At 40.6% G+C, this 14,127-nt stretch overlaps 1 protein-coding gene across 1 annotated transcript; it reads left to right on the top strand.

The window, feature by feature from the left end:
• Positions 1-466: 466 nt before the first annotated feature.
• Positions 467-7,231, top strand: LOC141139366 (ornithine decarboxylase 1). Its single transcript, XM_073625386.1, has 11 exons — positions 467-711; positions 1,963-2,109; positions 2,345-2,488; positions 2,577-2,750; positions 2,838-3,010; positions 3,769-3,903; positions 4,609-4,774; positions 5,707-5,869; positions 5,981-6,096; positions 6,495-6,709; positions 6,797-7,231. The coding sequence occupies exons 3-11, from the start codon at positions 2,387-2,389 to the stop codon at positions 6,933-6,935; spliced, it is 1,383 nt and encodes a 460-aa protein (XP_073481487.1). The 5' UTR covers positions 467-711; positions 1,963-2,109; positions 2,345-2,386; the 3' UTR covers positions 6,936-7,231.
• The last annotated feature ends 6,896 nt before the right edge of the window (positions 7,232-14,127 follow it).

A 14,127-nucleotide genomic window follows, 5' to 3' on the forward strand; every position in this document is an offset into this window, starting at 1 on the left:
TAGGAGTAGATCTCTGATATAGAACATAGGAGTAGATCTCGGACATAGAACATAGGAGTAGATCTCTGATATAGAACATAGGAGTAGATCTCGGACACGGGGCTCTGTTTGGTATTGAAGTGTTTTCTGTATATAAGTTTCTCCTTCCTCGTATTACTATTATAGTGTATATAGATATATATATAGAGTAGACAGCGATGGAGCCCGATATAGAATAGGACTGGCTGAGTGTTGACACGTTGCCGCCCAGTGTTGGCCCGGCTCGTTCTCCTTCAGCTCTCGTGCTCTGAGGATTCTCCTCATTCGGAAGTGTTGTATCCGTTCTGGCCCGGCGCTCACATTCAAACACTAACGGTACGAGCTCTGTCAGAGGCTGTGAGAGAGTGAAGGGGGGAGGGTGGGGGGCGGCACCCAGAGCGGCCGGACGCCGACGTCACAAAAGAGCAGTGACCATGCAGGCAGGGTGCGCGCGAAGCGTGGTCGAGGCAACTCCCGGAACAAACCGATCAGCGCTGGTTTGAGCTGGCGCGTTGTTAGGGCAACGGAAGTCCGCCTATAAAAGAAGCCGGCGCCTGAGCTCACTCAGTGTCAGGTTGCTCGGTGTGAGGGATCTTTGCTGTCGTCGTGTCCGCGAATCTTTTTTTAGTTCCTCTTTTTTTCCTTGAGGATTTGGTTCCTCGATGGGTAGAGCTTTCGTAAATGCTTTTTAAGGTAAGATTGTGTCACTTTATACTCCATTCACTTTGTATTCACCAGGATAGCCATCTGTGATAGAACCATGTGACAGTCTTCATTGTGAATGTCACTTTATAATGTAAGGATTCTTATCCCTCCGTGGGTTTACATCTGTCTATTGGCCAGTTTGTTTTATTTGTCTTTGTTATATATAGGTAAGGTTTTTATTATATATTTTTTTTTTTGTCTCGGTACTAGGGTGTTTAAAATTAAAAAAAAAAAAACACCCCACCTAAAAACGCAGATATAGATAACTTTTTTTTTTTTTTTTTTTTTTTTTTTAATGTTAGCTATATCTTTGCGTTTTTAGGTGGGGTGTGTTTTTTTTTTTTTTTTTTTTTTAATTTTTGGTCTGTATCTCCCAGGTATTGAGTTGTGTCCGGATTGGACACGTGTCTCTTGGTGGGGGATGGGTGCCTTTCCTTACCAGTCTTGCCTCCATCCTTTAATCCTCCCTCCATCCTTTAATTGAACAGGGGCCATTATGGTTTCTAAGATGCATGCCTTTTGAAACTTTTAAAGGATGGGGGGGTTTCCCAGGACATGTAGCAGGGGTTGTAAAGTTTTAGCCCATTATACGGTTTCTTTTAAGTCTATGCTGTAAACCATGTGTCTGCCATCTGCTAAACCTGGTATTCGGAAGGTGACCCATCACTAACATGCCTGTTTCCCGACTGTAGATTCTTTGGTAACCTTGGTGGTTGGACATTGATTAGGTTCAAACAAATGTATATTTTTTAAAAAGGTGCAGGAAAATGTGGCTTTAGTGGTCCTTTTTTAAAGGTCAATGAATTGCAGCATGGTGATCCTTGGACGAGTCAAGTCCTGTATTTTATGGTGTGTTTGGAAGGCTCTACGTCTGGTTTTCTAGAGACGTACTGTCAGTCCTGCTTGGTCGGACATTTGCTGTCCCATATGCTGAGTGCTCTGTCCCTGAGGTCAGACCATGCTGTCAAGAACAGTAGGCCACCTCCAATAGGAGTGAAGCACAGATGCCGGTATTGTAGCGATTGGTTGGCTTTGTCTGCGACCACACGTCACTTTTTGCCGGTTGCGACACACAGGGGTGTGTTCATCTGCCTAGTCATTCACTGAATTGGCTGGGTGTGTGACGCAGTAGGTCCTCCGGCTTTTTTTTTTTTTCTTCAGAATGCTATGTTTCAGCCTGCTGGCTTAAGTCCTCGCATATGGTATTTGGAAATTGAGGTTTGTCTTTTTATCTTGCAGAACACTGACAGCACAGCAGCGAAGAACAGCTCCTTTGTTGGAGTAGGTCTTGTTCTATATCTGCCGGGCTTCTATTTCACCGGAGAACCTCCTTGGGAGCAAAGCTGAGGCTCTCTTTGCAATAAACCCCATCTCTCACTTGTCCATGTAAGTACCCTTTTTAGAAGAATGGGGTGTATCTAATGCAAGGGAATGGAGCCTTGGTTCTCTAGCTGTTGAACTACAAGTACCATAGAACCTTGCAAAGCTATCGATCTGACTCGGGCATGATGTGATTTGTAGTTTCACCACAGCTTGAGTGCCATAGTTCTCTAGCTTGATCTAATGTGGGCACTCTTGAGTTTTGTCTAGAGACTAAACTGTCTCCCCTTCACTCTTACAGTTTTTTGCATTCTTCGTGTTGTGATCTTCTGACACTGAGACAATGAACAGCTTTTGCAACGAAGACTTTGACTTTAGCTTCCTTGAGGAAGGATTCACTGCCCGGGATATCCTGGAGCAGAAAATTAACGAAGTTTCCTTGTCTGTAAGTATTGAGTAATCACAATGGTTCAGTTGGCGATGTCATGGACTGTTCAGATGCCTGAAGTTTATTTAATTTTTTTCCTTCCCAGGATGACAAGGATGCCTTTTATGTAGCTGATCTTGGTGACATTGTAAAGAAACATATCCGGTGGTTTAAAGCACTTCCACGCGTAACTCCATTTTATGCCGTTAAATGTAATGACAGCAAAGCCATTGTGAAGACTCTCTCCCTTTTGGGGGCAGGATTTGATTGTGCCAGCAAGGTGTGTAATAGAACTTGACCCAAGAGAAATCGCATATACCTTATTTTGAAAAACAAAGTATTCTAATGTCTGTTTTTTTCCCTTCAGACTGAAATTCAGCTTGTCCAGAGCATTGGTGTCCAGCCAGAGAGAATAATTTATGCCAACCCATGCAAACAAGTTTCACAGATCAAATATGCAGCTAGCTGTGGTGTTGAGAAGATGACATTTGATAGCGAGGTTGAACTGATGAAGGTTGCCAGGAATCACCCCAATGCCAAGTAAGTTTTTTTTTTTAAAATGCTTTTAAAACTCAATGCTTCCATCTAAAGTATTGAAATAGTTCTAAAGGCTCAAGGTGTGTCTTTTTCTCTCATTCATGCAGTCTCTGTGCAGTGCACAAGAGCCTCAGCTCTCAGGGGACTCTCCCTCGTTAGTTAAGACAGCTGTGGGAGCCATTGGCTCCCACTGCTGTCAGCCCGTGAGCCAACAAGAGTGGGGCTGAGATGCAGCTGTGTGTGAATGGACATGCAGTGGCTCAGGAGTTGCTTACTCTGGGGCATAGCATGCTGTGGGGCAGGAGGGATCGGCCAGGAGCGCTGGCGAGGGACCTGGGCTGCTTTGTGCAAAACCACTGCACAGAGCAGGTAAGTGTATAACCTGTTTCTCCCCCTTTAAAGTGAGGTTTTTGTTTGTTCTTGGGCGAACAGAATGCATAAAAGATCTGGTCTTGTAGACCCAACGGGAAGTTGGAGGAATTGAGGTTAAGACCTCTTGGTCTTTTTGTCAAAACAAGCCTTTTGCAAGATTCCCTTTTTCCTGGTCTAGTGACAGCTCAATACACTAGATTTATTCCAATTCTCGTGACAGTGGTCACCAGGATAAACTATAAAAGATGTCTTTTAATGGGGACAAATGGCAAAACTTTTTTTTTTTTTTTTTTTTTCCCCGTCACTTGGTTTATTCAGGTTACAAGCCTTGGACTGTCTTAAATGGTTCTGAACTGATTTTATTACTCATTTCCTCCTTTGCTTTTCAGACTTGTGCTGCGTATAGCCACAGATGACTCCAAGGCTGTGTGTCGGCTAAGTGTGAAGTTTGGTGCCACTCTTAAAACAAGCAGACTGCTTCTTGAGCGTGCTAAAGAACTGAACGTTGATATCATTGGCGTAAGGTATGAATCATTTTACAAAGTGTCTCCTTAAATATTAAGACTGCAAATATAAAATGGTAAGGTCATGTTAAAGTCCAGCTTGAGCTTTTTAGTCTGGGCTTCTCCTCCTTTGGGTCACAAGAGTGCAATTTGTTTTGCACTCCTGTGACTTGTTTTCAGCGGCGAGAGGTCTGGAGTCCGCTCTCCGTTTGTCACCAGGATCAGTCCAGGCAGCGCATCAACTTGACTTGGGAAGCCTGGATCTGCCAGCTGCCTGGACTGATGGCCGTCTGAGCCTCTCAGCGAGCCACTCCCCACCCCTCCACAGCTCGGCGCTCCAATGAGCGTGAAGGAGCAGGAGAGATGCTGACTGGCAGCAGCTCTCCGCTTTGGGAGGTGAGAGAACAGCCATCTGCGGTGCTCTGTTCTCAGTGAAAAGGTGGTGGGGGACAGATGCAGTGTCGTCTGCTGCTGCATTCACCTAGGTAAGTATGATTAGGCAGAAAATACATTTAAAAAAAAGTGCATTTTGCTATTGGTGTAACAGTTGAGTTTTCCAGAGTTATTGTTCATAGTTCAATTTTGCAGTCTGGAACAATTCTATCCCCCCCCCCCCCCCCCCCCCCGCCCATTAGGCAGTTTTGCTGAATAATTGTCCAAAGATGAACCTGGAATATTGAGTTAACAATTTTTTTTATATTTTTATTTTTTTTTTTTTTTTTTTAGCTTCCATGTTGGTAGCGGCTGCACAGACCCGCAAACCTTTGTACAGGCTGTATCTGATGCCCGCTGTGTCTTTGATATGGGAGCTGAACTTGGATTCAACATGCACCTACTTGACATTGGTGGTGGCTTCCCTGGATCTGAGGATGTTAAGCTGAAGTTTGAAGAGGTAAGTGTGTGTTCTGTCTAAACCTCTTCCCCACCCCCCCCATGCAATCGGGAGAACTGAACAGTCTATATCCCATAGGTGCTTAACCTGTGGCCCAACAGCTACAAGTTCCATCATCCCTCTGCCTGTGGGAGTCATGCTTGTAATGGGCATTGCAGGGCTGACTGGAGGGCCTTGGGTTGAGCACCCATGCTGTATAATCATTCAGTGTTCATCCTCAAAGTCATCCTCTGCGGCTTTATTTTTAGCGCTATAAACAAACTATTTTGAAAACTATTTTTTACTTTTTGCTATAATCCCCAAGTGTTTTTTAAAAAAAAAAAAAAAAAAACTTTATCAGTTTACATATTTTTGGTACACGCCCTCTGGTGGTCCAAAACGGGTAGGACGTACCTGTATAGGATTTCACCCAGGAGTGCCGTTGTCCCACAGTGTGTGTGTATATATTATACGTGACGGTCGGCAAGTGGTTAAAGTTCATAACATAAACACTTAAATAGTTGGGCACACAATTGATAATCCACAGGATTTAATTTTTTAATTTTTTTTTTTTTTTTTTTTTTTTTTTTTGTGGACCTTAACGTTGCAGTCATCTTAAAGATGCAATATGTAGATGAGCTATTTGGGTATGCACAATGGCTGCTTTGATGTGGATGGCATCATCTGAATAATGGCTAGCCTTCTCAAAGTGATTAAAGCATTTGCTTTTCCTCTAAATTTTAGCAACTTTTTGCTAAATCCTTTTTGAAGAAGCAAATGATCAGAGGCTTAGGCATTTTTTGCCTAGAGTAGTTCTTCATGATGCATGAAATGCTTCAATAGCAGTTAAGGTAATTTTACACTTTTTTTTTTTTTTTTTTTTTTTTGTCTCAAATGTGTAAGTCAGTACTCATTTTTATGTTTTATTTTTTTTTTTTTTTAATTCTCTTCAGGTGACATCAGTGATAAATCCAGCCTTGGATAAATATTTCCCTGCCGACTCAGGAGTAAAAATTATCTCGGAGCCTGGGAGATACTATGTGGCATCAGCATTCACACTGGCTGTCAATATCATAGCTAAGAAAGTCATGCTGTCTGAACAGATGGGCTCTGATGGTATGTAGTGCACATGGATACCACTTGATATGCTGAGCAAACCTAAATTGCACTCTCCTGATCAGTTGTTGATGCATTCATAATTTTTTTTTTTTTTTTTTTTTTTTTTAGATGAAGATGATGCTTCCAGTGACAAAACGCTCATGTACTATGTAAACGATGGTGTCTATGGCTCCTTCAACTGCATCTTGTATGACCATGCCCATGTCAAACCCATACTTCAAAAGGTATGCTTACAAGGGATTTTTTGCTTGCTGTTCTGTACAGAACCACTAAATGTTGTGTGTTTGTGGTTGTGTGTGGGGTTTTTTTTTTTTTTTTTTTTTTTTTTTTTGACTAGTCGTCTGACCTCATGGTCTTCAGTCTTTGTGGCCTTAATGGCCAGCAGCTGCCAAGGTTCTAGTGGCATCTGACCCATGATAGAATCTGATGTCTCTTCCCACAAGGAGTCTGCATTCTAAAATAGTTTTGTTATAGTACTGTTCTTGATGTACCAGGTTTATTATGGGCACTAACATGCCAGAAAGACTTTTGCTGGCACAGGATGTCTTCCCATAAAGCAGGCAGAACATGTTCTTTTTGTTTCATGGGTTGAAAACTTAAGCTCGCATTTTTTTCATTGCAGAAACCCAAGCCCGATGAGAAATTCTATTCTAGTAGCCTTTGGGGACCAACCTGTGATGGACTGGATCGCATTGTTGAACGATGTGACCTACCAGAGCTGCAGGTGGGGGACTGGATGCTGTTTGAGAACATGGGTGCCTACACTGTGGCTGCAGCTTCTACATTTAATGGATTTCAGCGACCAACCCTGTATTATGTCATGTCAAGACCACACTGGTAAGGAAACGGGCATACATTTAACTGGAATAATAGATGGAAAAGGTATTGGGGTGTGAAACTAATGTCTCTTGACTTTTCTCATAGGCAATTGATGCAGGCTATCCATGAACATGGTCTTGTTCCTGAGGTGCCGGAGTTGAATGCTGTACATGTATCCTGTGCCTGGGAAAGTGGAATTGAGCTGAATTCCTCCACATGTACTTCTGCAAGTGTCAATGTCTAGTTTATTTATTTAATAGTTGTAGTTCTTAGGATGACTATAGAAGGATTTAGTTTGGGACCATTATTTAATTTTCACTTTTGTAGTTGAAATGTTCAGCATTAATGCAACGAAATGGATGACTGTGAGATGGGGTCACAATTATCTGTGTTCCTATGGAAACTTTCTTTTTTTTATTCCCTTTTTTCAAACTGTATTAAAGATGCACAGCTGTCCCTCAAGCATTTGTAGCTTGTGTACTGGCAGAAAGTCATCTGACCTGTTTTTACATAAAATAAAGTGTGTTAAAAAACCCAAAACAGTCTCGCTAACTTGTGGTAATATCATCATACTTTTTTGTTGACACTTTTGCTTGCTATACAAGTAGTTTAGCAAACCGCACAGATGACAGGAGCATTAAAATAAAAATGACGTCTTCAGACATTGAAATCCTATTTTAGCTGCAGGGACACAAAGTAAGTATATGGGGATTTTAAGATGTGTGCCAAGAAAAATTATGTAGATGGTACTTGCTGACCTCATACTGAAAATGCCTTCTTTCTGGTCGTCTCTGGTTAGAACTTTTTCTCTACCTACTGTTTGTTTTTCTTGGTTTGACTCAAAGCTGTGCATTAGGGCTGAAAAACTAATCAATTATGAAAATAGTCATCGATTTAGTTGGCCTGCATACAGAATGCATAATTTGTTTACATATCAGGAAATACAGTGCAGCACACATACAGCTCAGTACATTATCCATACATGTCGGTAAGTGTCTGAGAACTTGTGAATGTGTGAGGAGCAATGCCTCATGGGACATGTAGTCCTGGGCAAGTAGTGAGTGGTTCTAAAGGCAGAGGTTTTCTTTATCTTGCTATTGGGGCACTTTATACTGTACTTGATGCACAGCAAAAAGCAGTGTAGAAACAGATCACAAGCAAACTGCATAGCTACATGGATATATTTTCAGATGAGAATATTCATATGAAAAATCTTTGTACATTCGCTGAATGAAAGAATGTTTGAAATTTTCACCTTTTTAAAGTGGATGTAAACCCGAAATTTTTATTTTTTTAATCTTACTGTAGAGTAAGATTTCCTATCATTTCAGCCCAGTCTTGCCACACAGAGTTAATGCATCTCTGGGCAATTTTTTTTTTTTTCCAGTGAGAAATCTTGACAAACTTTGTCAAATCCTCCTCCTTGCTGTGAGTGACAGGTGATTTACATATCTCGTGCACCAGCTTAAGATGTATGTGTATTTTTTTTTTTTTTTAATTTTATTCCCTCCCCCTCTCCTTTTCTTCAGCAGCTCTGCAAGGATTGGCTGTTCCACACCTCAGCATGATTTGGCATGCTGAAGTCATGTGGTTACTTTCCTGTCTTTTTACTGGATGTTAGAGATCATAACAGAAGTTCAGTGTTAGAAATACACAGGAGAAAATGCATATTATTGACAAGGGGAGTGTAGAGGTGGGCGGGGAGTCTACTGACATCACAACTCCACCCACCGAGCTCCAGACAACAGACCCACCCACAGAATATGCAGTTTTTCGGGTCTCATAACAGACGGGAGACATTTGACAGGTAAAGATACATGCAGGAGGCATGTATATCCTTATCGATAACCCCTATGGCAGTAGTTTAGAAAGGATGACATTGGGTTTACATCCACTTTAACATTGTTTTAAAATGAATGTAATTTCTGAACGAAAACCACATACTGTCTGAAAATTCCTTTGGCCAAGCTGTTTTCTATTTCTAAATTTTCCTGTTACGGTGGTTGAAAACGATTGTCTATTTGACCCCACTAATGATTCGAAAAGTGAACATTCTTAAATTTACTTTTCCTTTAAAGGTTTTTGTATGGCCAGCATATACTATAATATTACAGTTCTGTTTGAAAATATGAAACTGTCTTAACTTTTGTTAAAAAAAAAAAATCGTTGAGTCTGATTTACTAGATTCAACATCTAATAGTACATCTCTTCTGTTATTTGCAGAGTGGATTAGAGATTTTGCTCTCTAACCATATAGTTGGTTATTTTATATTTACCACTCAATATAGATAATTGAGAATAAATTGGTGTGTTTTTTTTTTTTTTTTTTTTTTTTTGTTAACCAATTGATGCAATCTGCCAACTAATTTATGAAAAGAATAGTTAGTTGCAGCCCTACAGTGCATATTTATTCTTGGACAGCAAGAAATGGCATTTTCAGAAGTTGGAAATCTACTTATTTTTCTTGGTATAAGTTCCCTGGTTTAATTCATGGTGGTAGCTTGTCTTAATGCTGTTCTGGTGTTTTTGGCCTGCTGAACACATAATGTATACATTTTTATCTGTTTTTCATGTATGGTTGGCTAAAGCCATTGGTGAACTCACATGGAATGCATCAAGGGGCTTCACAACTGGCTTTTGCCAGTAGCAAAAAATTTATGTATACAGGGCTTTTTTGGAAATCACAAGGTCCCCTTCCCTGCAGTGCAGCTAAAGGGAGGAAGAAGCTGGCATTGCTGCAAGGGGAGGATCAGTGTTTTTGCAAGAATACAGAACAGCAAGACCTCAAACTGATGGGGGTCCAGGCCCAGTGCAGGAGGGCTGGACTGCCTTATCAGCGGCCCTGTGTTTGTGTGGGTTCTATTTAAAAAAAAAAAAAAAAAAAAAAAAAATTCCTTTCACACTGAGGTGGTTTTCAGGTGCCTTTGCGCTAAAAATGGCACCTGAAAACTGCCTCATTTCAATGGATGCTTTCACACTGGGGCGGTGTGCTTGCCTCAAACACCCCTGCCCACTGAAGAAAAAAAAAAAGATCTAGATATATATTTATTTTTCCTCCTTTGTCATGTCACATGACCTTAAAGCGCCAGCATTTTATGGGCAGTTTTTTTTGCGGCGCTTCAATGTGAAAGGTCTTAACCAAAAACCACTTGCATACTGTAACTCAAAATAAATTTATTTCACAAGACCACTTCTGTGATGTAAAAAAAAAAAACAGATCAGATCATTTCAGAACTTTTTTTCACTACTTTTTTTTTTTTTTTTTTGTGACCTATACAACTCTGTTAAACAAACTTAAATCTTTTAGGTGAAGGGTAAAATAAAAAAAAAACTAAAATATGGTTACATAAGTGTGCAACCCTTAAACTAATACTTTGTTGAAGCACCTTTTTGATTTTTATAACAGCACTGTGTTTTTGGGTATGAGTCTGTCAGCATGGCACATCTTGATTTGGCAATATTTGCCTACTCTTCTTTGCAAAAAACTCAATCTGTCAGATTGCAAGAGTTTTTCTTGCACACAGCCCTCTTCAGATCACCCCCTCAGAATTTCAATCATTTTCAGGTCTGGGCTCTGGCTGGGCCATTCCAAAGCTTTAATCTTCCTTCGATTTTGATGTATGCTGAAGGATGACATTCCTATTCATGTTCAGCTTTCTAGCAGATGCCTGAAAGTTTTGTGCCAATATTTGACTGGTATTTGGAGCTGTTCATAATTCCCTCCTACCTTGACTAAGGTCCCTGTTCCAGCTGAAGAAAAACAGCCCCAAAGAATGATGCCGCCACCACCACCATCCTTCACTGTTGGTATGGTGTTCTTTTGGTGATGTGCAGTGTTTTTGCACCAACATATCTTTTGGAATTATGGCCAAAAAGTTCAACCTTGGTTTGTTCAGACCATAATGCTTTTTCCCACTTGCTTTTGGGACACTGAAGATGTGTTTTTGCAAAATTTAGCCATGCTTTGATTTTCTTAAGAAAAGGCTTCTGTCTTGCCACTTTACCCTATAGCTCAGACATATGAAGAATATGGGAGATTGTCACATGTACCACACAGCCAGTACTTGCCAGATATTCCTGCAGCTCCCTTAATGTTGCTGTAGGTCTCTTGGCAGCCTCCCTGACGAGTTTTAATCAATTTTGGAGGGACGTTCGGCTCTTTAATGTCACTATTGTGCCATATTTTCTCCACTTGACTGTCTTCACTGTGTTCCATGGTATATCTAATGCCTTGGAAATTCTTTTGTACCCTTCTCTTGGATGCCCACTGGAGACCACCATGTGAGCCTATCAGTGCCACCTCTGAGTGCCAATCAGTACTGCCTCGTCGGTGAAGGAGAGAACTTACTTATTTACAGAGTTTTGTAACAAAGAATTTTTTTTGATTTGTAGCGCAAAAAATAAAACCCCAGTGGTGATCAAATACCACCAAAAGAAAGCTCTATTTGTGGGGATAAAAATGTTGTTTGGGTACAGTACTGCATGAACACACAATTGTCATTCAAAATGCAACAGCACTGAAAATTGGACTGGGCAAGAAGAGGGTGAAAGTGCCCTGTATTGAAGTGGTTAAATTATGGCAGGTGTGTACTGACTCCTGTTTTTTTTCACATGAGTTTGAGGCTTAGTTCACACTAGTGCAAATTGGATGCGGGTTTCTCCACATCCAATTCGCATGACAGGAGATTGTGACCGGCTCTTAATCAATCTAAGCGGATTTCACATGGGTCCTGTGCGTCTGGCTCTGTTTCAGGTCTGAATTCAGGCAAAAATTCGGCCGCGATTTATCCCTGAAACGGTAAACAAGGAAGCACCAGACCCCTGCTTTGAGCTGCATGTGAATTAGGTGTGAACCCAGCCTGAATGTGATTGCTTAATTCTGAATAAAGCTACATCCCCAGTTATAAGAGGGTGTGCACACTTTTGCAACCACATTATTTTATTTTTACTCTCCCCCCCCCCCCCCCCCCCCCAAAGATTTTAGTTTGTTTTTCAATTGGGTTGTGCAGTTTATAGGTCACACTAAAGGTGGAAGAAGTTCTGAAATTATTAATCTTTGTCTCATTTTTTTTTACATCGCAGAAACCTGACATTTTAACAGAGGTGTGTAGGCTTTTTATAGCCACTGGATATAATTAATGTATGGAACATGCCTCCTTTTTTCTCTGTAAATATATTTCTAAAGGTGCTATTGATGTGGAATTATCCCCACATGTTGGTAACAACCCATACATACAAAGAAACCTAAACAAATAAGTTCAGAAATTTAGTTATGTGTAATAAAATAGAATGACACTGGGAAAAAGTATTGAACACATGAAGAAAGGGAGGTTCTAAAATGCATGGAAATCTAAGACACCAGCTAAAATCTATCAGTAATTACAAAGCAATCCTGCTCCTTATCAGTGCAAATTAATATCAGCTGGTTCAGTCTCAACCGATGGCCTATAAAAAAGGTGTCTCATTACCAAGGTGTCACACAAGAACATCTCATGATGGGTAAAAGCAAAGAGCTCTCAAGACCTTCGCAACCTTATTGTTGCAAAACATACTGATGGCATTGGTTACAGAAACTTCTGAATGTTCCAGTGAGCACTGTTGAGGCCATAATCCCAAACTGGAAAGAACATCATTTAGTGATAAACTGGCCATGACCAGGTGCTCCTCGCAAGATTTCTGACAGTGGAGTAAAAAGAATTGTCAGAAGAGTTGTCCAAGAGCCAAGGACCACTTGCGGAGAGCTTCCATGGCCTGTACGTACGCTCACCATGCAAGAATCCATTGCTGAAGAAAAAGCATGTTGAAGCTCATTTAAAGTTTGCTGCACAACATGTAGACAAGCCTGTGAAATACTGGGAGAATATAGTCTGGTCAGATGAGACCAAAATTTAACTCTTTGGATGCCATAATACACATCGTGTTTGGAGGTCAAATGGCACTGCACATCACCCCAAAAAAAACCCCATACCAACAGTGAAGTTTGGAGGTGGGAACATCATTGTGTGGGGCTGTTTTTCAGCATACGGTACTGGCAAACTTCATATCCTTGAAGGAAGGATGAATGGAAAATGTACCAAGACATTTTTGATAAAAAATCTGCTGCCATCCACCAGGATGATGAAGATGAAACAAGGGTGGACATTTCAGCAAGCCAATGATCCCAAACACAAAGCCAAGGAAACTCAACTGGTTTCAAAGAAAGAAAATAAAGCTGCTAGAATGGCCCAGCCAATCACCTGACTTGAATACAATATAAAATCTGTAGAAATAAATAAATATCAAAGTTCATAGAAGAGGCCCACAGAACCTTCAAGATTTGAAGACCGTTTGTTTGGAAGAATGGGTCAAAATCACACCTGAGCAATGCATGCGACTAGTTTCTCCATACAGGAGGCGTCTTGAAGCTGTCATCAACAAAGGATTTTGTACGAAGTATTAAATACATTTCAGTTAGCGTGTTCAATACTTTTTACCTGTGTCGTTCCATTTTTATTACACATAACTTATGAACTTATTTGTTTTGGTTTCTTTGTATGTACAGATTGCATGGTTTGTTACCAACATGTGGTGAAAATTTCATGTCAATAGCACCTTTAGAAATATATCTACCTAGAAAAATGGTGACGTGTACTAGCTATTAATGTAGGCATGTCACTGTAATCTTTGGTAGTGGAGACCATTGTACAGCTGACTATGTGCCCCTATATATCTTAATTCAAAGCAGGATTTTTAATTTAAAAAAAACGGGGACATTCCTATAAAAATAAGAAAAATGCACTGGTAAAAAAAAAAAAGGTGAAAACATATTTTTTTTCTACATTTTCCAAAAAATTGTGCCAAGTTCAAAAAATTTGCCATGCCTCTTCCTAAATGTTTTGGACTGTCTACTTTCCAAAAAACGGAAAATTTATATCAAATATTACTGTAATTTTCCTTTCCTGATAGACTCCTTGGCAGCAACGTGTGGGGTTAGCCCCACCTCCATAACTACCCAATAGGACCCCTCTCCCATGAATCTTTGCTCTAAGCTGCTATCCATGTTCCATAACTAGCCTACTCCAGACATTTTGGGGGGAACTCCTGCTGCCACGGAGTCTATCAGGAAAGGAAAATTACGGGGTAAGTATTTGATATAAATTTTCCGTTTTCCTGACAGACTCCATGGCAGCAACGTGTGGGAAATAACTCGCCATACACATCCGGGTGGGCAAAATGTTGAGCAAAGAAACCAAAATTTATTTAACATTGTCCAACGACAATACTTGTAAACTAAAATGAATGGATGACAGAGCAGCTTGTTCAACACAGTAGTGAGAAACAAATGTGTTGATAGAAGACCAAGAGGCCGCTCTACAAATGATTTCAGATGAGACATGCCGAGAAGCTGCCCAAGGGGTCGAGATACTCCGGGTCAAATGAGCCGTCACTGCCTCAGG

The sequence above is a fragment of the Aquarana catesbeiana genome, linkage group LG04 (genome assembly GCF_042186555.1).
Source record: "Aquarana catesbeiana isolate 2022-GZ linkage group LG04, ASM4218655v1, whole genome shotgun sequence".
Classification (NCBI taxonomy): Eukaryota; Metazoa; Chordata; class Amphibia; order Anura; family Ranidae; genus Aquarana; species Aquarana catesbeiana.